General features: G+C 41.3%; 1 protein-coding gene across 1 annotated transcript; it reads right to left on the bottom strand.

Annotated features, from left to right (window-relative positions):
• Nucleotides 1–1,031: 1,031 nt before the first annotated feature.
• LOC103470000 (ADAM metallopeptidase with thrombospondin type 1 motif, 12) lies at nucleotides 1,032–25,556 on the bottom strand. Its single transcript, XM_008418104.3, has 24 exons — nucleotides 25,144–25,556; nucleotides 24,661–25,025; nucleotides 17,945–18,122; nucleotides 17,586–17,794; nucleotides 17,391–17,474; nucleotides 16,942–17,066; nucleotides 16,685–16,834; nucleotides 15,749–15,892; nucleotides 14,812–14,956; nucleotides 14,636–14,728; nucleotides 14,366–14,511; nucleotides 14,116–14,285; nucleotides 13,140–13,273; nucleotides 12,869–12,989; nucleotides 10,915–11,159; nucleotides 9,462–9,603; nucleotides 9,259–9,385; nucleotides 8,550–8,760; nucleotides 7,301–8,419; nucleotides 6,025–6,177; nucleotides 5,653–5,829; nucleotides 4,969–5,115; nucleotides 4,735–4,888; nucleotides 1,032–4,139 (listed from the first exon to the last, which is right to left on the bottom strand). The coding sequence occupies exons 1-24, from the start codon at nucleotides 25,253–25,255 to the stop codon at nucleotides 4,012–4,014; spliced, it is 4,779 nt and encodes a 1,592-aa protein (XP_008416326.2). The 5' UTR covers nucleotides 25,256–25,556; the 3' UTR covers nucleotides 1,032–4,011.
• Nucleotides 25,557–25,902: the final 346 nt, after the last annotated feature.

Raw genomic sequence — 25,902 nt, 5'->3', positions numbered from 1 at the left:
ATGAATGGAAAATATCTAAAAATTCCTTCATTTTTCTGTTAGATGTAAAAATACAGCCTTCATCGGTCAACATGCATGGTTTTTCTTTTACTGGTCACAGTGCTCAGAAAACAAAACAAAATAAAATCAATCAAAGTTGTACTTGACAAGTCAGGTTTTAAAGACAATTGGAAGTCAATACCGGAGAGGAAAGGCAAGATTGAAACATTTGTCACCCTTTACTGCAACCTAAGATTAATGCTAATTACATCGATAAGTAGGGAAGTCGACACCTAGGAAAATGATGCACTCTGCTTTACTATTCATTCAAAGCTTTAAAGGGGCAGCATACAGGAGATGTTTTTGGAAAATCTACAACTAATAAAATACACATTTGTGCGGCATAATCAAAAAAACCACAACTTGGCTTCAGAGTGCTGAAGTTGTGCTGCCCCAGCTTTTAAGGGTAATTTTATGACCATTCGGGGCTTTGTAGAGAACAAGCTCACAGTTGTTCATAAAACCGCTCAAATATGGCTTTTCAAGTCAAATGAAATTGTTTGCGTGAAAAGAGCAATTTTTATTTGTCATTCAGAGTACTTGGCTAATGAAACGCAATTAAAGATGTAGGCATGGGTCATGCAGCTGGGTGGCGTTTACTTCTTCGTGACAACATGCAGACACATCCTGCACATACACACACACACCATTGGCTTTTAAGACAAGACGCTCCCCTTTGACCCAGTATCGTGTTACTCCTTCCATTAGTGCTGACTAACTCTTGGTCTCTGGCTTGAATGACAGCAGCACAGAGCACGGAGCAGGGCAAGGTTCTTTCGTGTCAAGTTATCTGGCACAGACGAGCCCGGGAAAATCTGGGCCGGCCAAACACGATCCCTGAAACAGAGCTGCTGATTCAGGTGTTACACATGCATCAGCAGGATGCTGGCACTCTGAGGCGACAGCGACTTTAAAGATGCGAAACAAATAAATAAATTAACGCAAATAAAAATCACAAAGCAAACGGCTACCATGAAAATAATAAGGCAGAGTTGTTGATAAATTGATATTTTTATGATTATACCCCAGTAGCTACATTGGTCAAAATATAAACAGCATATTGTGTAAAACATATTTGGATGAAAACACTGAAATCAGTAAAAGGGGAACATAACTAATAAAATTCTTTAAAAAAAAAGGTTTATTTCATGTATTTCATTTACAAAAAGTGTTACGTCAGACCTCCTTTTCATCACAGTTATCAATGAAGACATGCAAAACACATACACTCTATTGCCAAAGGTAATTACTTACCCATCCAAATCATTAAGTTTAGTGTTCCAGGTGAATAAAATCCAGCACCTTGGCATGTAGACTACAGATATTTGTGAAATGGGTCGCTCTAAGGAGTTCAGTGAATTCATTCACAGAATCTCAACAGGATTGCACCTGTGTTTCCTCCCATAAATTCACTACAGTCAACTGTTAATGATATTGTCACAAATTGGGAATGACAGCAACTTGGCTACAAAGTGGTATGTCACAAAAAACAAAAAAAAAAAAAATCAGAGTGGGGTCAGTGGATGATGATTTGTAGAGTTTGCAGAGGTTACCAACTTGGAGCAGTCTGCAGCTGCAGTCCTCCAGAGATCATGACGCCTTCAGATTGGCTTCATGGAACGGGTTTCCATGGGCGAGCAGCTGCAGCCAAGCGTTACATCACCAAATGCAAAGTACAGTGCCAGATGCAGAGGTGTAAAGCAGTAAAAAAAATAAAATAAATAATTCTTTGAAGTGACAAACCATGCCTCTTTGTTGAGCAATCCAACTGGTGAGTCTAGCCAAGAGAACGGTATTTGCTTGAGTGTATTTTGCAAAGTGCGACTCAGTGGATTCTTTTTATTTTTATTTTTTCAGAATTGGGGTTTTTAGCTCTTAGCTCCAAAGAAAGGAACTCTTAATGCTTCAACACACAAAGGCATTTTTGGGCAATGCTCTGGACTTTCTAGGAATGGGTCCTTTCTGTTCCAATGTGACAAAGCAAACTCTGTAAAGACAGAGATGATTGAGCTTCGTGTGGAACATGCACATGGAACTGATCTTAACCCAACAGATCAAGTCAGTACCACGATGCAGACCACTGTGACTCGTTACAAGGGGTTACGAAAGTGCCTGACCAAAAAAATGTGCTCTGTGAACACTTCTAGACCTTGTGGAAAGCCTTTTCAGAATAAAAGTCGTTGTAGCCGACATCATTTTAAACCTTTTGAATTCGGAGTGGGATGTCCCTCAAGTTCATATGTGTGAAGGCGAACAAGAGAACAACTTTGGCAAAGAAGTGTATAAGTGAAGATGGCATACCCTGTGAACAATGACGCTTTTTTTCATCTTGCCTCATGTTTGTCCGAGCCTCTTTCACTCACAATTTGAAGTGGAAGAAACAAAGAGCAGCGAAGGAAAGGAAGCGAAGATGTACAACTTGGTAAACAATTTCACATAATCACAAGTGCCATCGTAAGAGGGACCTGAGAGGGATGACCTGCAACACCTCTGTCTTGGTTTTAAAAGGGTGCGACAAGTCAGAGGAGATTGTTGCATTCTGCAGCTAAATTATGAAAAGAAAAAGGCCTATAAAAAGTTTTACATAAACACACAGTCAGTGCTGGCTCTGAGAAAAACAAAACATAACTCAACAAAAAACAAATCCGAGTGTTAAAAAATTTTGACGTTGTCCATCCAAACAATGTTGGAATGACAGAAAATCTTAATGTACATTCTGTTTTTACCAGTTCATTAAAAGAAACATTAGGTATTAGCTGTGAATCATCAGCAGCCTAATTTTAAAAGCACCTTTATTAAGATGTAAAAAGCACCTTTGACCCAGAAATGCATGTTAACACATAACAAGGCATGGGCCGGCTGTCTGTATTGAGGCATTCCAAGGTTATAAAAAGTTACTGTTTATAATACGTCAAATGTTGTTCCTGCCACTTAGAACCATTTTATTGGCCAGAGGAAGTGCTAGAGTTGCCAACATTTTTTTCTGGCTGCATAAAGAAACCCAATTGTTTCTACACACAACTACTCAGCTAACTGAAAGAAAGCTGAGAGTCTTTTCTGTACAAACAAGAAAGGATTTGACAGCTGGGAAATGTATGCTGTTGTGACGAACTTTTCACGACAGGATTAGTGCCACGTCTCTACTGGTCTGTCCTGGTGAAAAGAGAGCTGAGCCTCAACTTACCAGTAGGCGGACATTCCTACCCTGATCTGCGGTCAGAAGCTCTGGGTAGAAAAAGAACGAGAACACCGATACAAACAGCTAAAACGAGAGATGCTAAGACGGGTTCAGAGTAGAGCTGCTGCTCCACCACATCAAATGGAGTCAGTTGAGGTGACATGTTTGCACCTGGATGGCTCCCTGGTGAGGTATTCTGGGTACATCTCACTGGGAGGAGACCCAGAGGAAGACCCAGGACATGCTAAAAGTTCACCTTGGGATTCCCATGGAGGAGTTGGCCCTACATGCTACTTTTATGTAATGCTGTTTTGAAGCTACCGTTGGCTCTGCTAGCTCTGAGCAGCATCTCTGTTAAGAATCTGACTGCAGGCTCAGATGCCCTGACTAATTAAACAGCCAAAATTGGCTTATTTTCTATTCTTTGAGGAAGAAATGAACAAACCTAAATCATGTCCTACCTTTTGATTTTTGTGTAAACATGAACTTGTGGAGTTTATTTTGTGAGATTGTTATACCAGCCCATGCCTTTGCATAATCTCCTTTTCCCCTGGTCTTTCCCCAAGCACTTTGGCTTTTTGTATTACCTGGTTTTGATCCAAAATTTTACTACAGTAAATTAAGAAAAACTGAACATGGTATAAAAAAAACAACAACAAAAGAAATGCAGTGACCACTGAGGCAGTCGGTTTGGCTTGCTGAAGTTGCCGTTAGCACCATGGTTTCTCAGTCTGTGGATGGCGGCTGTTTCGTACCAGCGTTTCATGAACAGACGGCAGGTCGCGTTGCAGTCATTATGAGTCCAGTCTTGGCAGTGCCCTGCAGGTGAAGCAACACTGTCTTTGGACCGACCGAAGCACACAGCGACCCAACAGCTTCAGCTTGTCACAGAAGCGGGAGGACATGGCGTTTTTTCTGCAAACTGAACAGACAGAAACCAAAACAAAACCTAAAGTCATGAACACGTTTGCCCTGACATATGGAAAGGAATGTAACTACACAATCGGGCCGACTGGTCACAGCCTGATGAAACTAAAATTGGCCAGGTCTGGTTATCAGCTGATTTCTCAGTGAATCTCTAATGAAAAAAAAAGGATTAGTAAGCTAGAAGTTGAGCATACCACCATTTTTCATTCAGAACCTCGTGTCTCCTGGTCTTCTCTGAAGGTGAACCGTGATGCCCTGCCTATTTGCTGATTTTTGTAAAGCGCAATACCTACAGTAGCTTCAATGCTACTTGACATGGTATTACCTGCCATTTGCACAGCAGTCAACATAGACGTGTCTTTTAATTTCCTTGGCACTGATTAGCTGTAGTTAGACCAAAGGTATAAAATAAAGCGTGCCACTAAAATTTGATCAGCACTAAATGTCAGCTTTGGAGAATTGTTACCTTCACAATGTGAAATTGAGGTGCGAATGTGTGCATGCACAACGCGTGTGGGAACACAATCTGCTTTTCCGATCAACCTCTTTCACCGCCAGAGGAGCACAGGAACACGCTCACACATACAAACCTGAGTTTTTCTTGCATTCCTGCATGTTGCATTTCCTGAGTGTTTCTGGTTTAGAAATCGTCTCACAAAAGCGGTTTGGCAAAACGGCCGAATCCTGATCGCTCACGCAGTTGACTGCGCGCTGCTGTTGACCCTCTCCACAGCTCACAGAGCACTAGAAGTAAGAGTACTAAGTTAGAAAAAAAAAATCAAACATCAAAATCTTTAATTGTGGGTCAGCAGAGTGAGACTGACCTCCCCCCAGCCTTCGGTTTTCCAGTGCATGCAAGGCTTTAGACTGCACAGTTCAGTGGCGTTTGGCCTGGACGTGGTGCTGCAGCGATGAGGTTCGGGGCAGTGCACCAGTCGCTCCCTGATGCCTTCACCACAGCTGCCAGAGCACTGGGGACAACAAGCATTACGGCTTTATTTTTAGATCGTTTCTCCAAACAGCCCCCTTGCTCACACAGAGAGCATTGCAAAATTGTTGACAGTAATACAACACAATGGTTTGATCTAAACCATTGTGTTGTAGCTCTGGCTGTATGTTTGGGTCTGTTGTAGTGCTGAATTGTGGACCTCAGCCACAATTTTAAGTGTTTTGGAGTCTCTTAGCAGGTTTTCTTTGGTTGTCCTGTTTATTTGACCAGCTTCTCTGTCCCTGCTGAAGAAAATTATCTCCTCAGCTTGATGCTGCAATGTGATTCAGTGTGGGGAAAGGGTTCTCAGGGGGAGCTAATAGGATTTCCTATGGATTTCAAACTCGTGAAACTCTTACCTAAGAGTTAACTAAGGACAAAAAAAAAATATTTCAGATAGTCAATTTAACGCCAAAATAAATAAAATGCAATGTCTAGAAGCATAGGCAGCATAGATAATGTGCCTAGATATGCCCTGCTATGTTTAATAACATGTAAAATGAATGTATGATTGTCCTACCAGTCCCCAGGGTGACACGGTCCAGTTCATACAGGGCTTTTGGGGGCAACCCAGGGCGCTTAGGGGTCTGCTGGACACAGTCTGACAGTGGAAAGGTCTGAGTGGACGTTTACTCTGAGAATCAACACACTGAACGTCACGGTGCCTCCTTCTCACAGACCCACAGGTTTCTAGACACTGTGGAGAGAATTACAACACAACATGCGCCGAACAAAACTATGCAAGTTAAAACAGAGTCAAGATAGTTTTTTTTTTTTGTATTTCTTCAGTGATAGAGAATAATTAATAATTATATGTATGTATTCTAGTATTAATTGTAATTAACAAGTAAACTGTGTGACTATCAGTTTCCTGACATCTAAAGTTGCTAACCTTGCTCCAGCTGCCGGTTTGCCAGGCCGCGCATGGTTGCAGATGACATGTCCGTGCAGGCTCAGGTCTCTGCATGTTGGCACAGTCCTCATCCTTCTCTGAACTGCACACCACTGTCCTCCATAGAGCTCCAATCCCACATGTCGTTGAGCACTGGACAGAAATGAGGATTGTCTTTAAAAATAATGTTTATGCTTAGTGCAACACTAAAACATTACACTCAATGCTTTAGACTAATGTTTTTATTTTGGAAATAAAAACATCAATCATATATTTTAACGGATCATATTAGATCTTTGGACATCCTTCTTTTTATCCATCCATCCATTTTCTTTACACCATTGACAAGTCGCTAGCCTGTCGCAGGGCAACACAGAGACAGACAGGACACACAACCATGCACGCACACACTCACACCTAGGGGCAATTTGGAGAGGCCAATTAAACTGACAGTCATGTTTTTGGGCTGTGGGAGGAAACCGGAGTACCCGGAGAAAACCCACGCATGCACAGGGAGAACATGCAAACTCCATGCAGAAAGACCGGGGCCGGGAATCGAACCCAGAACCTTCTTGCTGCAAGGCAACAGCTTTACCAACCACTGTGCAGCCGTCCTTCTTTTTAGTCTATTATTATAATAATAGATCCTTCTTTTTAGTCTATTATTATTTAATGGAATAAACATGAATGTGTCATATTTTGGTTTGGCCCACAAATCAGTGTACTGAAAGCTATTTTATTTGATCTGCTTTAATATCTTTTTTTGTTTGTTTTGTAGTATCTTTACTCTGGAAAGTTCTTCCAATTCCACTTTAGGAACATTTCCAAAAACTGTTGTAGATTTTTGGTGGCATTTAGGTGGATCTACCAGGATAAAATCATTAACAAAGTAGAATGCCTGAAAATATTTCTGCTGGGGAAATAGTACTTTTCATATTACCCTGAACATTCAGTGTGAAGCTTTTTGAAGTAAAGATGCTAAGCATTTTGGATTGGTTTAATTTTCTTAGCAGTATTTTATGTGTCATTATTTTTCATCCAAGTTTAAATTTTTCTACAGTTTAATACTTTCTGTTAATTAAACTGTGAATTTTAAATCTGCTTTAGTTTATCTGCAACAATAGAGTGAGAAGAATAAATTTTGAGGGTGTAGGGCAATTAAGTTTCAGTGGATAAATGTTCAGGGAAGCATCATGGAAACATCATTAATGTAAATGTTTACTGCAATGATGTTTTGCAGACTAAGATAAAAAGTTCAAAATATATCTTTTCACACCTCACTCCAGTTTCCGACAACCCAAAATACATCCTTGCTAACTGGTTCTCTGGAAATCAGGTTTCTTTGGTCACTCGTGGAACTGCTCTGCGGACTTCTTGGTTGCTGGTTTTGGCTCTTGACGTGCCTTCCTTTGGACCTGGGGTTTTTTTTAGCACGAGCAGTTTGAGTGGTTTTCTTGGTTGTTGCAGGGGAGCTCTTCAGGCTCATAAATGTCACATGAGGTGGAGCTGAAGTGGTGGATGGTTTTCTTACAGTTGTTGCAGGAACTTGTTTCGTTTTGAAGATAGTTTTTGAAAGGCCCGGGCCAAGCTTATGCATGGGAGTGGTTAGAGGAGCACGTTGTGTCCATGGGCGGTATGGTTTAACATTTGAGGTGGTGTTGATGTTGGGTAAGTGGTGGGTTGTCCTTGAACATGTGTCAGTACTGGTAAGAGAGAATGGCAAAGCAGTTGTGGGTGGCATTCTAGTTATATGCTTGGTAAGAGGACGTGCTTGTGGTTTTGGTGTGGTTGTCTGAAGACGAGTCGTTAGAGACGTTTCTGTGGTGAAAAAGTCCAGGTCAATAATCTTCTCTTCTTGTTTCGTCTTGTCCTCAACGATGTAATCGTATCCTGGGGAGTACAGGACCCCATCCTCACCGCTTCCCTCCTCTGCGTCTACATTTTCCTCCTCTCCAACCCTTGTTTTCTTTTCTTTATTAGCAGAACTTGATTTATTAGGATCAACTTTCCTCTCTGCATTTTTCATTTTCCTCATCCGAACACCAAAGTCATGATCCTCTGAGACTATAATTTCAGTAAATGCAACTTGAGGGCTTGAAGTGGATTTTGTGGTGGCAGTTGTAGTTTCTTTGGTGGTTGTTGTAGGCGCAGCTGTGGAGCTTATAGGTGCTAATGATGTCGAGCCAGGATGTTTAGTAGGGGGAGTTTTATTTGGGTAAATGCGGCGATACACAGGGGGAAGCCCAGGTCGTCTGTGAAGACTTGAGTTTGGGCAGCTCTGCAAAGCACACAGTGATTTGGACCTGGGTTTGGTCGAGAGGTCACAGATCTTCTTTGGCGCCAATGTGCATGACACGGTGCGTGAGCGAACTCCCCCTCCACATGTGACGGGGCACTAAAAGCACAACGAAAACAATATCAAGCTGGTGGAGATACTTGCAATGAAAGTCTTTTATTGGTAAAACTGAGGTTAAGAAACAAGCTGCTACCCAGAAGACAACAAGCAACCCTTAAAAAAGGCTTACTTCCTCCCAGTTGCCAACAGCCCATTCCTGCCCACATGGCACATCTCTGTTGCACGGCACCACAGGTTTGGGTTTAAGCAGATGCTTGCATTCCAGAGGGTGGAGTACTCTCTCCTCCCCTGAAACAGTGCGGACACAAAGAACGGTTCTCTTCCTCAATCCTGTTGATCCACAGGTTTCTGTACAATGTTGCCAACCACCAACCCACCACCTAAGAGCCAGAGGACAGAACAACAAGGTAAGCAAAAATATTCTTATCAATCATATGGAGCTCAAACCTCTTAGAAAATAAGCATGTAGGAGTGTTTGTATTGAGAACATTACAACACTTTATAAAAATGTTGTCAATAATGCTGAAAAGATTTTAACTTTTAGTTTGTATACATGTTGCCTCAATAAAGAATCTGACATTTTAAATGAAATGAAATTTGTGTTCCTAAATAATTCCTGTGATTAGTTTAAAAAAAGAGAACATGTACAAAGTAGCTATCATTCATTTTGGACATATTACAGTACTCAAAAAATGAGTATTGTATGCCCTAAACTACAGAAAATATAAAAGTTTATATTAATATAGACCTTTGAGTTGTGAAACTGTTGTGGTTGCTATTCACAGGTAAAAGTTTAAATCATGGTTATGCAACAAAAATGGCTGATTTTGGTTGCAGAAAATCTGCAATACAGTGTGAGGATGTTAAAGAGTACACACCTTGCAGGACATTCCATATTTTTACATTTGCGGTGTCGGTCCTCTGGACGACTGTCTGGGTCGCACAGAGACTCGTCCACGACGCCCACATCTGTTTCAAAACACAGCACTGGCTGGTGTTGCTCTCCTAAGGACAAAAACATTTCTAATTTAGTATATTTTATTGGCAAAACAAAAGCAAGATGTTTCGAAATAAGCCAAACCTAGGCCACAGGTGGTGCTGCAGTCGGTCCAGGCTCCGTGTCTCCAGCTGTAAGTGGGTTCAGTGACCTCATTTTCTATAAATTTGGTCTTCTTGATGGTGTATTCTAACTTAATACCTGGATTCTTCTCCTGAAACAACAACTATAAAAAAATAAACATAATGTAATCAAATAATTCACATTGTTCTCTATCTGGGTTTTCACTAGAGCTTCAATTTGGATCCTTATAGATTTCTGTTTTTACTTTTTTGTCATACTCATGTGTTTCAAATATTCAAATGAATGGGAATAATACGACAACCTCACTGAAGAGCAGATGAGAAAAGAGGTCACTGAAATTTATCAATCTGGAAAGTGTTACAAATGCCATTTTTATGGCTTTGGCACTCCAGGAAAATCACAGTGAGAGCTTTTATCCACAAATGAGAAAAACGAATATGGAACACCAAAATGTCACCAATGACTCATTCAGGTGGTCACACGGGAATCAAGAACAACATCTAAAGCACAATGTTTGTTTCGGGTTCATGCAATGAGTAACAACCAAAACTGGGATCGATTGAGAGAAGATAAAACTAATCAATTAAAAAAACAACACAGACGATGACCAACAAGACCTTTGTGAAAATATTCTGTGAACTGACGAGGCAAATGTCTGTTTTACATCTGTAGCATGTATCATTTCAGAAAAAAATTTATCAAACTAACAGAAAAACATGGCGGTGGTGGTATGATGGTGTGTGGGTTGCGTCAGGACCCTGCTGACTTTCCATCAGAAAAACCTGAAAAGGAGTATTGCTATCACTTTGTAACCCAGCGGAGTTGGATCATTAACCAGAACAATCACCTAGAGCAGACCAGCAAGTTCATCTCTCAATGGTGAAAAAAAAGGATTGTGTAGTGGTCTAGTTAAAGCCCAGGATTAAATCTGATCAATTCATTTTGGCCCTGAACAGGCCATTCATGCTCAAAAACCAGCCTCTCTTTAATTTAAAGAAAAATTGGCCAAACTTAATCCAAATCCTTATTAAAAACTCACTGCCGTGTATTGCAATCCTGGTAAGTGAGTGTTTCACAGTCAGTTATGATAATTAGGGAGAAATTATGTTTCATTTTGCATTTAATATGGTTATATTTATCTGAAATTAAAATTGGCATGACCTAGACTTATACAAAAAAGAAATAAGCAGAAGAAATCTGTGAAGGGGCTAATTGTTTTTTATCACAGCACTGGTTGTGATTTCCTTTATTTTATTTAATAAAAATGAATGACCAAGGACTATTTTGTGGTTTGATTAGAAAGTGAACTACGAACACGAATTAATTCAGTTGAACCTCTATGAACAGGACCCTTTTTAGGAGTGAAGTGGCACAACGTTGATTATACTAAAACTTCTGAACAACTGAAAAAAACCAGCTGCTTTCATCCACTCCTATGAACGGGACAACCTACCTGGAGCAAGACTGGCTGCTTGGTAGGCCCAGGTGCAGTGAGGTTCTCCATGTCTCCACTGCGCTCATAGTAGAACGTCGTCCCACCTGCTTCGTACTCGCCGTTCCACTGGATGATGAAGTTCCCGTTGAGGAAGTACTCGTCTGACCCCACACTTCTGAGGGCCAGGAAGTTACCTGCCTCCTGGGCTTCCCTCACCAGAATGTCCCGGGCGCCCTCGGGTATCACCCCCACGTCCACGTACCCTGGGAGAGTCGGGAGGGGAATCAGAGTTGCACTGAGGTAATGGGATGGCCCACCATGGCAGCTGCCACGCTCACACCCAGACTTTCAGACACCTTCTCTCTGATGTTTAACCCGGGTGGGCTCGGTGTGCATGGATGCCTTGCATGTGTGACTGAATGTGTGCTTATTCGGCACGGAGGGGGTGGGCTGGAGGTGGGGGTGCACTGCCCTGTCTCTGTTTTTTATTGCGTGGGGATGGGAGGTGGGTGGTTTGGGGGAGGACGAAAGCAGCAATGAGCGAGTCTGTGCAGTTTAATGATGTTTGTGGGAAGGTGTGTGTGTGTGTGTGTGTGTGTGTGTGTGTGTGTGTGTGTGTGTGTGTGTGTGTGTGTGTGTGCGTGTGTGTTTGTGAAAAGAGGTGGGGGGATGCTTGCCCTCAGTGTGAGCCTTTTGAAGTCTCACACATCTGGGCCGGTTATCTGGAAGGGATGCAACGTGCAGCAAACACACACAGAAAGAAAGAGAGATTGCAGGGAGAAAGGCGGGAAGGAGGGGAGTTTTTATTGTTTTAGGGCCTCTTTCACTATGAATCTGTCTTCACGGTATGTTGATTTAGCGGGTGAGTTATACTTGTCCAAGTGCAGTAAAACCAGACAAAGATGTGTATCTTCAGACAAACACGGGCCTGCATGCATGCACACTTACATCTCAGCACAACAGGACAAACAGCTGCAACGTGTGGACGAGGTTGCTGCCATGGCAATAAACAACAACTGTACAATGCTGATGCACTGCCCTGAAATGACTTCTGTGCCTGCAGACATAAATTAAAATTCTGCGCTTTTTCACACTCATCTTAGTAGGTCCTTCAAAGCTTTTTCTCGTTAGCAGTCTGTCTGCTTTGCGTTAATAATTTTATAATCATACCGACTCCCTCAGTTGGATACAGCACCTGGCCAAAATGTTCACACGACACATTTTGCCATGTTGAATGCCATGTTGAATGTAACTTGAATGTATTTTGATTTTGATTTTAAATGAAATACCAAAACAAAGTAGTGCATAATTATGATGTAGAAGGAAAACTATATATGAATTTCAAAACCGTTCCATGCAAAAAAAAAAAATCATCCCCCTGTAGAGAGAGATGGTTGTATTTTAAGGCATTGTCTGACTGTGCTGGGTCGTCTGTCTCTACAAGCTCAGTCTGATTAGTAGCTGAGGCTGCTAGTCCTGCTGAAATGTGAACATTCACCTACTCTCAAGTCTTTTGCAGAAATTATCATAACTGAAGAAATGAATCCTCACAGCATGATGCTGCTACCCCAATGTTTTACCGAGGCGACTGGTATGTAGGTAAACCGTCTACATTTGTGTAGCGTTTTATTAAGCCAGAGGACTCCAAAGCCCTTTTAGCTCAGTCATTCCCCCATGGATTCAGCACCTCCTGGCCCTCTGACCACCATAAGCTTGAGGTGTTCTGTCGTAGCAGGCTGCTATTTTAAGATGCTCCACAACTTTCAACATGATCCATCTGCTGTGTTCTTTGGTCTTCATGATGATTTGTCCACTAATATTCTCTGACAGCTGCATCCATACTGAAAATTATTTAGGAGATATCTGAAGACAGTTGATACCTTTGTCTTGATTTTCTTTTTAAATCCTAATACAAAAATGTTCAAGGGGCATGGATAATTTTGTAAAGCACTGCGATTGTCGTTTCACTCACCAAAACCTTCTTGTTCATCATATGTCTTATAAACCGTCTCACAGCTTGTGCCGTCGCCCAGACAGACCCCACAGCGGTCCTCCACCGCGTTGGAGTCGATACCAAAGTCACAGCCGACCTCCTACACACAAACACACAAATCACAGCACAGTGGAAGTTTCCACAGAGGATCTTCTCCCTCTGTCAGTATGTAGTTGCTCTGCGGTGTGTCATCATCCCGCTCCACTATAACCCTCCCAGTCCCTACTGGTCTCTTACCCAGGCACACTACCTTGCACACTCCGTTAACACAGATGTTTCTGGACTTGTTGTTCATGAAGCACGGCGTCCCGTCGGTCACCGCGTCAAGCATCTTCTCTGAAAAATAGTCACTAACTGGTCGGCAGTGAAGTTCGCAGGGATTTACTGAGGATGAGCATAAAAGAAAATGAATCAGGTTTATTTATTTATTGACGTTTTTACTCATTACTTTTATTTATAACCATTTATTGCTACTGTTATTATCACTATAATTTTATACCATACAAATTGCTATATGTATATAGATAAACTTTAAAATTGCACTACAAGGCATAAGGGATAACATAAAATGATCTAACTGTCCAATAGATTAATACAGTGATGTCTGAAGTCAGTCTTCAGGGACCAAAATCCTGCCTGTTTGAGTTCCCTCTTTGGTTCAACACATCTGAATTAAATGATGATTTGTTAACAGGACTCTCCAGAAGTGTTGGAGGAAACGTATCTAAAACTGACAGGACTCTGACCCTCAAGGACCGAAGCTGGACATCCATGGATATAACTGTAAATTTATGTAGAGATTAAGTTTACTCATTTTGGTTTTACTGGTCTTCACCCTCCAAAACAGTAAACAAGTAAGATTTAATTCCAAAGAAATGCTGAGAGACTAAAAAATAATTACCTGAAATTGAGGTAATCCAGCTTTATTTTCTATCTCTTATTAAACAGCTGACATGAAAAACTCATCCGATGATGCCGCTAAAATGTAATTTGTTTTGTGTAAATTGACAACTATGACAACCATTTCGTATCGACAAACTGCCATAAAAACCCAACAGAATTTGAGTGCAGATGCCGAATGACAGAAAACTTTCAAGGGTTAATGTTGCCCCCTATTGATTAATACCAAGAACTGCATCTATTGTTGAATTATGTTATGAAACAGAAAATGTAAAAAAAATAAATAAATAAAAATACCCAGTCTGTTTGAGGGTTTCATCACTTACATGGGTTAACAACTGGGATCCACTGGTAGAGCTGGTTGTGATAGGGAACCGTGTCAAACTCACTGCACAGCATGTCTCTGAAGGACGGCTTCTCATTCTGACAAGGTTTGGTGTTGCAGGTCCGGTAACGCTTCCTTTCTCCAGTGCAATACTTTCCTCCAAATTCAGGTCTGTTGAACAACAGAATATTTTGAATCAACCTCACAGCTAAGGATTCAGGAAAGAAAGGATGTCCAGAGTAAGTTCTTACTTGGGATTGTTACATTCCCTCTCTGCAGACTGAACTCCAGTTCCACAAGTCCTGGAGCAGTAGGACCATTTATCCCAAAGCCCCCAGCCTCCATTCACAGTCTCTGGCAGTTTACCCACAATTACACACTCTCCAGAAATACACCACTAAGTAAGAAAAAAAATAATACTGAGATCATTTAAAATCACTTGAGGTGTTTTTGAAAGGTTAACTACCCCCCTCCATCTGTAAATGAAACCCTGGCATGGCTGAGCTTATAACGGCCTTTACCTTGTCTGGTCCACAGCGAGTCCCATCTATTGGCGAGTCCAATTTGGATCTACAGCTACCATTCACTGAACACCAAAGAATCTGGCAAACATTCTGAAATAAAAGGCAAAAATTATAATCGGTAACGTCTGTTTTCTGAAGAATTTTATGTATAGTTTAATTTGAGCAAGACTTACATCCACCTCTGGACAGAAAGTAGCATTTGGACCGTACTGGAGCTGGCACTGATGATGGGTGGTGTAGCGCACGCCAAGACGGGCCAGAGGGGTCGTCAGGTCCCTCTTGGAAGGACGGTCATCCAAACAGAAACCCCAGCCACGGCTACGGCAAATAACAATGAATATGAGGTCAGTTATTTTATTTTGGAGAAGAAGTAAATTAACACAAAATAATGTTTGTGTTGAGTTCTACTTTTCACTCTCAGAGATGCGCTGGTTGCTGCTGAGAATGAGGCGTCTCAGTTAATGGAGGAATTACTTCGATGCTACTTTTTTTAGCATCGAATGTGTGTAGGTTGTGCTGTCTTTAAGCTCCTTCACTTATACAAACATCTTAGAATGGATGCATGTACACAGAGTTTTTAGTTTTATCGGGGGTTTTTTGTGCTGATGTTTTGTGAGATAAATTAAGCATTTATTTAGCTATAATTATCTTATTAAAATCCCATGCATAGTCTGAAAGGAATTAAATTATGGAGAAATTGAAATAAGATAACATGTCAAATGTTGCGACTCACTAGCTATCTATCTTAGCATGTAGCTTACAAGAAACAGAGGGAAAAGTTTTTTTAAATGATTAATAATTAAAATATATTTGCTTGATAATGCCAGAATGTTTGACACGGTCATTTCCAGTTTTGAACATGAACTTTCTCATCCGACTTTGCTGAATCTGGAAAAACGTATTGTAAAACTTAATCAGAATTATCCAATTCATCTTTAGCACAATTCTTCTAAAACGTTCTAGAGTTTTTAATCTCCCATGAGTTGTTCTTCGTTCTTGTCTCAAATGCCATAAAGTTGTGTTTTTACGGCTTGACTGAAAATAAATAAAATCTTGCCAGCACTTTATAGTGAGTGGTTTTAGAATAATAAGGTTCTGATTCTGCCTTACTCGAGGAAACGTGTGATGTACTCTTTGGAGCAGGACGACCAAGTCAGAGGCGAACTGTCATACATCAGTTGTCTCGACATGATGAACGGGTGTTTTGCTCCCACCTCACAGTCATTCCCTTGGCCGTCATGATGGATCCCAAAACTGCATTGAATCACAAATTAACACAACTTAAATAAAGACCGCAAAGGCTTTTGTACACAGGCTTTGTTTGTTTTCCGTACTTATTTGGCAATGATCTGACTACAGAGCATACCAGGAAGCTTATGTAAAGTAAGACAAATCCAATAATGGACAGAGCTTTCATCTGGAGTGATTTACAAGAAAACTAAGGAGCAATGAGTGGAGAAATATATTCAAAACAAGTAATATATTTAAAGGATCAGAGGAACAAACGCAAAGAAAGAAATGTTCGTGCAATTTTAAAACAAATAGAGTTCTAATATGACAGAAATTAACTTTTTACTTTAATGGGAAAGTACTGTTTCAAATCCAGTGAGCTGTTCATAAATGCTACCCTAATTTTTAGTTATAGTCGCATTTATACTGTAATGCTTCATTTTGAGCACTATGAGAATCATTTGGATGTAAAATAAAATTGGCCTGGGAATATCGTCTTGAGAAACTCCACATGTGATCTTTGTTTTCTTAAATTTATCATTGTTCTACTACAAAAATGTTAGATTTTTCAGCAATTTGAATAATGAGTCTTTTTCTCTTTTTCCCATTTATATATTGTACATTCCAACAATTATCTGTCAATAAACTGACTTTCTAACTGGGGATCATCCTTTGGAAAAAAAAACGGTGTACAGCAGCACGCTTGTTTATCCATAACTTCATGTCTAGTGAAATATTACTGTTAACAACATATTGGTACTTTTTTCTTGTGGTGATTCTCTGTTTGGTACTTTACAGATATTAACATTGCACTACCTGTGGCCCATTTCATGAGCAACAGTGAAGGCGACAGGCAGTCCTGAATCCTCGTTGATGTTGCAGCTGCGGTGGGGTTGACACATCCCAGACAGATGAGAGAGACCCAGAGTCTCACATGGCTGGTTCATTCCTGCACAAATATCTTTCCTTCAGAGGGAAACAAATGTGAAAAATTATTACACATACCACCTCACTTCACATAGGGAACATGTACAGAACCCACGCGAATTCAAGGAAAGACTTTTGCCACTCGCCTTGTGATCAGAACAGCCAGATCATGGTGAGCTGGGTGAGTGTCGCTCTGTGGATTCAGGTTTTTCTGCCACGCACAGAAACTGGACAGAGTTGTGTCTGCATGGTGAGCAATCTTCAATCCTTTCTGCAGCAAACACGAGAGTTTGACTAACAAATCACCACATTTTAAACTCTTTTTAGGTCAGTTCATACAAGCAGAGTTCAATAAAATCACTATGTCAAAGAAAATCCATCCATCCATCCACAATAAATCCCAATAAATATGTCGTCCGTGATTTTGTACATATCCATCATTTGTCCCCAACCCTCTGCTGTTTCAATGCGTGAACTAGAGTTTAGAATGTGACATATATATATATAAACTCCTCTTGCTTATTAATGTAAGCACTTATCAAAAAAATCACAAAAGCATAGTTGAGTATTTAGAAAACTTTGGATTATGTTTTACCTCTTCTCCTTGAAGCAGTATGAGGCGCACCAAGATGACATGGATAGCATTTCCAATACTGGCATCATGAAATATTCCAGCAACCTGTCAGCATAAAAATGATCCGTGATGATAAAAAAAAGAGAAAAAAAAAGCCTGTGCAGACTATGCAAAACACATAATCAGTTTAAACTTAAAGAAAAAAAAGTTCTTTACCATGTTCATGATGGTGAAAATGTAGGACTCAACATTGTCGCTGCCATGGTATTCGATGAGTTTGGAGTCAGCCACCACCATGGTCTCCACCCATCGCTCTCGGCTGACTGAGCGCTGCGAGCGGGACTGAGCCTGAGCCTCCTCCCTCTGCTGCTCCCTCTCCCACTCCTCCCTCTCTTTTTCCACCTGGTGAGAGTCACTTGGAGCATCTAAAGCACGCATAATGAAACACATAGCTTAGAGCACACTTATCTTTGATTGACTCAGGTGCAGGCTGAGCACAAAAAAAAAAAAACTCATTTACAATTTCACACACACCTGCAGCTGTATATATTCAGACACTGTGTGAAAAGATATACCTTGAACTCCGCAGGGGCTGGGAGTATGTTTGGACTCCAAGCTACGTTTTCTTCTGTGGTTTTCCTCAGTAGGTCTTGGATAGACAACGTGTGGTTCTGGAGTCCCTGCAGGATCACTGGGCAATTTCTGGGCAGGTTCGATGAAGAAATGCCCCTCCGGCAGGGAAAAGAATCCTCTCTGCAGCAAGAGAAAGAAAAAAAAAAAAAAACATGACAGCGTGGCAAGCTTGGGCTCAGATCATTCATTGAGATGACTCACATATCCCAACGTGCAACGCAAGCAAAGCTTAAATAGCTCTTTTTGGAGCATGTTCAAGACTTTAGCAAAAGGAATAGAGAAAAACCTGTCAAATAAACTATTAAATCTCATTTTTTTACATGGAAACAGAACTCTGGTAGAGATGCCAAACAAATCATTAACTACAAAGTTTTACTGAAAGTTGGGAGGGCAGATGATCCCCATCTTAAAAACCTGCAGAAACAACCAGCCCACATTATTTCCATCTGGCTGAAATCTGTCATTAGCCAGCAGATCAGAATATGAATCTTCTTCTTCTCCTCGGGCAACAATGCAACAACTCCTTCGAAACTATGCTGTACATGTCCTTACAGGTAGAGGCTATTTAAACAGAGACACCATCTGCTCCTGCAAACAAACAATAACAAGAAGAAATTGAATCGACAACAGAGGCCCATTTCTGTTAGCCACACTTCAAAAAAGGAAAGACAAGAGCACATGACATGGCAAATGAGGCAGGTGTGCTCTGATCCTCATAAGTTGACAAGAACATAGCAGCTCATTGAAACATGCTTAGAAATATCCACTGCTATGATCATTGGGTGCTTGAGTTTAAGTTTTCTTTTGTTTATGTTTTGCACTTTTATGTCAGGCAATGGCTGAAATTTGAAAACTTCTCCAGCAGATCAGATGGAAATGACCAGGAATTGACATAAAACAATGACAGGTCCCCTCCTGCAATGCCAGACCATCCACTTTTCTTAATCCTACTGGAAAAAGAAACAAATAATACTTTTTAATGAGAAAATCTTTATCAACAAAAATAAAAGCCAAATCATTCCTTTTCTAATGTCATAAACGTCTTGGACTTGTTTTCTTGCTCCTCGTCTAACCAGCTGTTCCAGCACTGCTCAGCTTTCCAGGTCATTTTGACAAGTTATACATGTGTTTCTTGAAAGAAGAGGCAACAGAAATGGGAGGATGCTCCTTCAGCAGTCTGCACAGCTATGACTCTGTATCCCACTGCTGCGTTCACGGAGTTCAGAAACTAGAAGTCGACACTCCCTTTGGAGCGAAAAGATTTCTCCATCTGCTACACTAAATCCAAAAATGTAGGTTTCCACATATACTGAAACAGATGCTCTGCTGGATGCAGCTGAACTGCTCTGTAGTGCTCCCACTCCAAACCACAGGAATAAGACACAAACGTCCGTTTGTCCTGGAGGTTTTGGATATTTTTCTATAAAAATATTAATGCCGAAGCATGGTTCCTTAAGGAGCAGCTCAGCGTGTGGGCCTTTAGCCAAACATCCCAGAGTTGCGGCGGACTCATCTCCAAAGCATGCTGGCTGATATGTCTACACACTCAGTAGGAAAAGTTTCCCACAGGCTCTGTGCAGCAAACGCTCAGCTGACTGAGCAGTTCCTGTAGATCTCACCCAAACACTCCGTGTGGCAGCAATAACAGACAACCTTATCTCAGCTGTATGGGCTGAACACTGGACAAAATATTATCGGAAACCATGTCAATAATATAAGCTGCATACTTATTCATACTACTTGAACTTGTTCACGTTTTGTCATGTTATAGACTTACACACCGACACAAAGAGAAGAATTGTGAAGTGAAAATAGAAGGAAAAACGTCTTTCCAATTATTATGAAAACGTAATCTAAAAAGAGTGGCATGCAATTACATTTAGCCCCACCGCCATCATTAGTAGAACCTGATTTCGCTGCAGTTACCGTTTGGGTTGCGTCTTTACCAGCTTTACACATCTAGAAATCGAAATTAAAATTTCTGCACATTCTTCTTTTGAAAAAAGATCAAGCTCAGAGAGTGTAGAAGGAGAACATCTTAACATTGATTTTTACATATTACCACAGATTTTTGTTGTGGTTTAAGTTGCGATACACTGATTTTTGGCCCATTTTCAGCCAATTTCAATGTTTGCATGTGTTCCCCACATGTTGGATTTTCTTAACTTTCTTTCAACAATGACTTTTTCCACCACTCCTGTAGAGGCCAGATTTCTAGTGTGCATTACTAATAGTTTCCTAGTTGACAGATTCTTTAAGATGGCCTTTGAATCTCTACAGCTCCTCCAAAGTTTTTATGAGCCTCTTGACTACTTCACTGATTAAACGCCTTATGATTAAAGTGGATAGTCATGCATTTGTGCATTAATATCATTAATAGTTTTCCCTTTACTCTTTTGATTTCCTAAATACATATGGAAGAGTCGGTAAAGTCCAGAAATCTTTCTTAGAATCTTGCTTTAAACCTTTTTAAAACTTTATCTCAGACCTGAACCCTTGTTTGGCAGTGACCCTGCGTTTTAAGACTTCAGCTGAGTCCCAGCAGACAAAGGCAGGTGGTGGTCTGCAGAGCAACCAGTAAGGAATGCTACAAAGAGACACATTGAGAAGTCAGACTGCTGCTCTGCATGATGTGCATGAAACATCCAGGCACAGTCACTCTGCCTGCACTGGGTGTTTATAGTGTTAATGGTGATCTTTAAATTACTATACTGTACACAGATCCTTTGTGATCTTTCTCATCTTCATGCACAGACAACCTGAAGCCATGTTAGCAAAGCCTTTGTTTTCTGTTTCACCATACATGGAGAACTGCTTCGCTGCAGCTCTGAATCCTGAATGTTCCGTCAGCTTGGACAGGATTTCACTTTCCCCCTTTCCAACCTCTGTCCATTAATCCCTTTCCTCTGACCTAAAAGGAAGCGTGCTGTTTGGGTGTGAGGTGCCAGAGCCATAGGAGGTTACCATAACATGGATCTGTGCTCTAAATACACCGGCCATGTGGAACTGCTTTATCCCCGTTTCCTGCTTCTGTGGACTAGAAGTGGCCAAGCGGACCTGAAATAGAGGAGCTGCCGTAATGCAGACTGTTTCCTCAGTAGAGATTAAATGGGACAGAAGGAGAGGTGGGGGCTGATGGGGCTCATTACTGTAACATGATGAAGCACTAACTTGCACTTATTGAAGTTAGATTAAGGGTTGCACCAAACAAAATTTGTCTCTGCATTCCTCCAAGTTCAACGTATAATTAAGAGGTGAGGGTTAATTTTTAGAGGTCAAAAACCTTGCTGGCATTTTTCATTTGAATAAATGCTGAGAATTTTTCATTTAGGTGAGGAAAATAATGTTATAATAGGTCTGAGCTTGCGTGCACTTGCCTTGTGCATTGCCTGCGGGCATGCAAAAATACTCCTGCGAGTTCCCAAGAAAAGCAGCTAAAAACAGATTAGCTTATTCTCAGTTCAACGTTGTGGTTCAAGTGTTCAGCAAGAGTAAAGGGGGGGCCTGCATGACGCAAAGACACACGGTTCTGGAGTAAATATAGCTGAGTTAGCAGCAGTAAAACTCTGTTCGTTTGAACTGCAGAGCAATTAAATCTCCAGCCAGACGCGGGATGCTAAAATGACAGGATGTAGAGGTGTTAATATAGTAGCTTGGGCTATGATGTGGCTTCACAGCACCAAGGAAGCATGATCCAGCTATGTTGCCAGCTTTACACATTGCAGACATTTTCAAACATTCATTATTACCCCGAGGAACTGAATGTGAGAAGGTACTACTCCTTAGGACAGACTGTATTTTCTTCAGTCTGCTCACTGGTACAAAGTTCAGTTTTGCTCACGTATGTGACTGAAAGAGGCCACAGTTCAGAGAATTAACAGCAAATTAGTTTGGGTCATTTGTTCATGACGTTTGCACTTTTTTTCCCCCTTATACTGACAAAGACTCGCATGTTGAAATCAGTAAAAAAAAGTTTCTTTTTTGCTGATTAGTCAGCAGCTGCAAAGCAGCCATTCTTAATGGTGAACATAAAATCCATGAGGTTTCTGCAAATGTCACTTTTTTGAGAGGAAATTATATTGTTTTTTTTACAGCCAACTTCTCTTTTCTTTGTTGAGCAAATGTGTCGGGACCATTGTAGCTGTTTGCTAGAATTCAGTAGAGCATTATATTCTCATCTTCCTGATAGATGTCTCTCCAGGTTTACAGCAACTAGATATAACAAAACCTTAATAATATGACGAACAGAAATTGTAATGCACAACATAAATTAGCTGAAAATCACATTTCATGAACAGAAAAACCTAATTTATGTTTGACCCACATTTCACCGGTCAGAGCTTATCAAGGTAAATCTGGCTCACTGATTGGTGCATCGCTGCTCTTTACTGTTCCCTCTTGTTTAACAATGACACACTACACTGTAGACAGGAAGTGTCATTGTAATTCTCCATAAAACAAAAACAATAACTTAAAGAGCTCACTGTTTCACTGTAGAAGCTGACAACTCGACAAGTGGACCATTAGAACAACTTGAATTTTAAAAACGTGGGACAAAGAAAAATCCTGCTAAATTATTGTGACATGCGTCATTATTCTTTTACCTGTCATCATAAAAGTCTACCTAGTGCCAGATAAATAAAGATCCCCATTTCAAATCCATCCAGTTCCTCTTTCTCTGCCTCATGAGGTTGAACGGCCTCCTTGCAGCTGGCAGGACTTTTCTCTCACATCTGTCTGGCTGAGTTTGATGGTTTCTGTGTGCTTTCAGCTGCTATAAACTTTTATTCACAGTTTTGTACAGTGCAATACATCATCCTGCAGCAGGTTAAGGATGACAACAAGAACATTCGGTTTTGTACAAAGAGTACTTTGAACACTGTAAGACTAGAGAGTCCGAATTTAACGTTACGTAAGGCATTCTTTTCCCTGGAGGAAGATGAAAAGTGGGTCAAAGATATAAATTTTCCAGGCTCCTGTCATCATTTCAGTCTCATTATGAGTCATGTGTGACAAATTAAGAAATACAAGTCTGGGAGACATAACACAATTTACACAAGCGTAACTGAGAAGTAGTTGGATGAGGAATTCCTGTTGTGACACAAACGACCAATGCACTCACACACTCAGGCACACTTCAATATAAGAAGTTAGAATATCACTTTTTCCCACAAACCAAATGTTCATGTTCTTCATTCATTCCCTCTTTGGTTGTTTGTATAAACCTTGTCATGATAAATACGGTATTTATGGTGAATAAAGGCTTTACAAAGTATATTTGATACATAAATCTATCTTGTGATTCCTGTCAACGTTTTATGGAATATTATTTCTAGAAATCTGCTGTCCAGCTGGCTTCTTCATCTGGTCAGAAACACTACAGCCAAAGTAAATACCTTCAAGTGAAAGAAGCAGGTTTTCCTGGGTTTCTGTCTGTCACACCTTATTTTCCATGCAATAAGATCTGCCAGAAGCCGTTACAGAAGCCCTATCCCGAGCACAGAACAAAGAGACCCTGCATGCTCAGATGGAGTTCATGAAGACATTCTGCAAGTACAGACAGCGGCAATAAGAGTGTATGAAAGCTAAAGGGTGCCGGTGAAAAGGAAAAGATGTGAAGCAGCAGCAGTCAGTGAGTCTGCAGAACAGACCTTCTGCAAACAGTGTCAGGAAGGCTTTGAAGAGCAAACCAACAAACTCAACACTGACAGATAGAGGAGTCTGCTGGCTGCCTAGGGCACATATCTGCTTAGAGTAGGTGTGAGCTGGCTACCTGCAGCAAGGAATGCAGGGTTTTAAAAAGTGACACGTCCAAAACCACCAGCATTTCTCATCTTAAGTTCCTCCAACCCATCCATTTTCTTCCAGTGAGCCGAGATCAAGCCACAGGTCCAGGAGGAGAACCAACGCACCCCTTATTCTGGCTAATTCTGGGGAATCCTAAAGAAATTACCATCCCTTTGCTGCGTTCTGGGTGTGCTTCAGGTATTTTAATGGGTCCACAAATTGCTTTACTTTTTTTTACTAGATTCTTTCTTTACCACCACGGACTCCAGAGTAGTACCTGTGTTGCTGCAGACAAAATCCCAAACAATTAGTGGCCCTCATCACTTGTGAACAAGTCACCTTAGGCATATCAAGATGCTTGATCTTCTCATCTGCTAGGGGCAGAGACTGACCCCCGACCTAAAAGGGGCAGCGCACCCTTTTCTATTTGAGAATCACTCAAATCAACATATCCTGCTTTGGGACGTCACACCATTTCTACAATTTAAAGTCCTTTTAATTACATACCAAAAGTGCAGCCGGTGCAGCACATATAGCACTGCAGCACTCATTATAACCTTCCTTTGGCTGCACACTGCTGGTCAACTGCCTGAAAAAAGGCAACTGCAGCTTCTTATGGTTACAAAATGGAACCTGAACCAACAACACCATCATTTAAAAAGGGCAACACTGTTATAAAACTTCAGTTGACAAGTTCTGACTGCAGTCTGGACACTTCTGTAATCAGATATCAGCTAGCTGTACCTGTATTAAATTTTTTCTATTTGAACAAAACTAACTAGACCACATTTTTTTCTCTAATGAATGAGACTGGGCTTAAAATAAACAATTTTTAGTCCTATATAGTTAGTAAAATAGAAGGACTTCTTACCAGTCCTTTGCAGGTGCTGATGGCAGCCGTTCCTTTAAAATCAGGGGCTTCCACAGTGCCAAGAAGGTGGCAGGAGTTCCCGTCAGACAGGGCAGGCTCAGCCCTGCTGGCACTGCCATTCCTCCTCTCCAGGACGTATTCAGTTGACAGCAGGTGATGGTTTTTGGTCAAATTGAACATCAAGGTTCGCCCATTGTAGCTGAGCTTGTAGTAGACCTGTCCCTCTGGAGAAAGGGACCGCAGTGCACGCCTGGGTCTCCCGGTCTTGAAATGGTGAGACACGGAGTGAGAGACAAACTCACCATCAGCGCTGATTCTCACGGGATGGACGATGGATGGGTCTGAGCCAGACTGGGACAAATGGCCTATAGAATAGCAAAGTAAACTGTTTATGCATGCACTCTGCAGAGATTTGCACACACACACACACACGCACACACACACACACACAAAGCTGCTTCCATGCAACCACACTCCACTGACCTTGCTCGTTGGAGAGGGAGAGGAGTCTGGCAGATAGCTCATCGTGGCCCGCTGCCAACATGAAAACAAAGTGCAGCCGAAAGAGAAGCGAGCACTCCAGCGAACATCGCATATTTCATAAGAACCAAAGTGGAAACCCGGGAGAAGAGTCATCTGCATCGGAGAGCCAGGCTGGTTGGAGGAGTCGACCTCTTCGATCCTGCTCTGCTCCGGGTCATGACATGAACAGGGCTCAGATTCCGATTGTGGAGGGCGACACGCTCCGAGGAGAGACTGGCAGCCCGATCAGGGTTTTAGGGGAGAGAAAGCTCCCTTCTCGGTGGAGGACGGAGGAGGAGGAGTATGTACTTTCCTCACAGGAGCGTGGGGGAAGCAGAGGAAGAGGGTTCCCTGGTTTGAATGGACCATGCCTGCTTCTTCCCTCCTGTCCGGACTCGTCTGTTGATGCAGCAGCGCATCTTCAACACGTGTCAACGCTCAAGCAAATGAGTTGGATCATTAAGGCGCCAACGAGCAACATGCAGATATTAAAGTTTTATTTCAATGCCTTGAAGAGCGCTAACCTAAAACTATGCAGAGAGAGAATGCAAGATTAAAAATATGTTACAGTTCTTTTATAAAACACTCTAATCCGAGCATCTCGCTTTGTCAACACTAGTAAATCCTGAAATATTTGGCAAGAATCACAGCTTGTAAACATTTTCACACCGAGCTACAGGCTTTTAATATTAGCTTGGGGGGATTTTCTCTCATTGTGAC

Source organism: Poecilia reticulata, chromosome 9 (genome assembly GCF_904066995.2).
Source record: "Poecilia reticulata chromosome 9, P_reticulata-male-v2, whole genome shotgun sequence".
Classification (NCBI taxonomy): Eukaryota; Metazoa; Chordata; class Actinopteri; order Cyprinodontiformes; family Poeciliidae; genus Poecilia; species Poecilia reticulata.
This window is presented reverse-complemented; position numbering and strand designations above follow the sequence as displayed.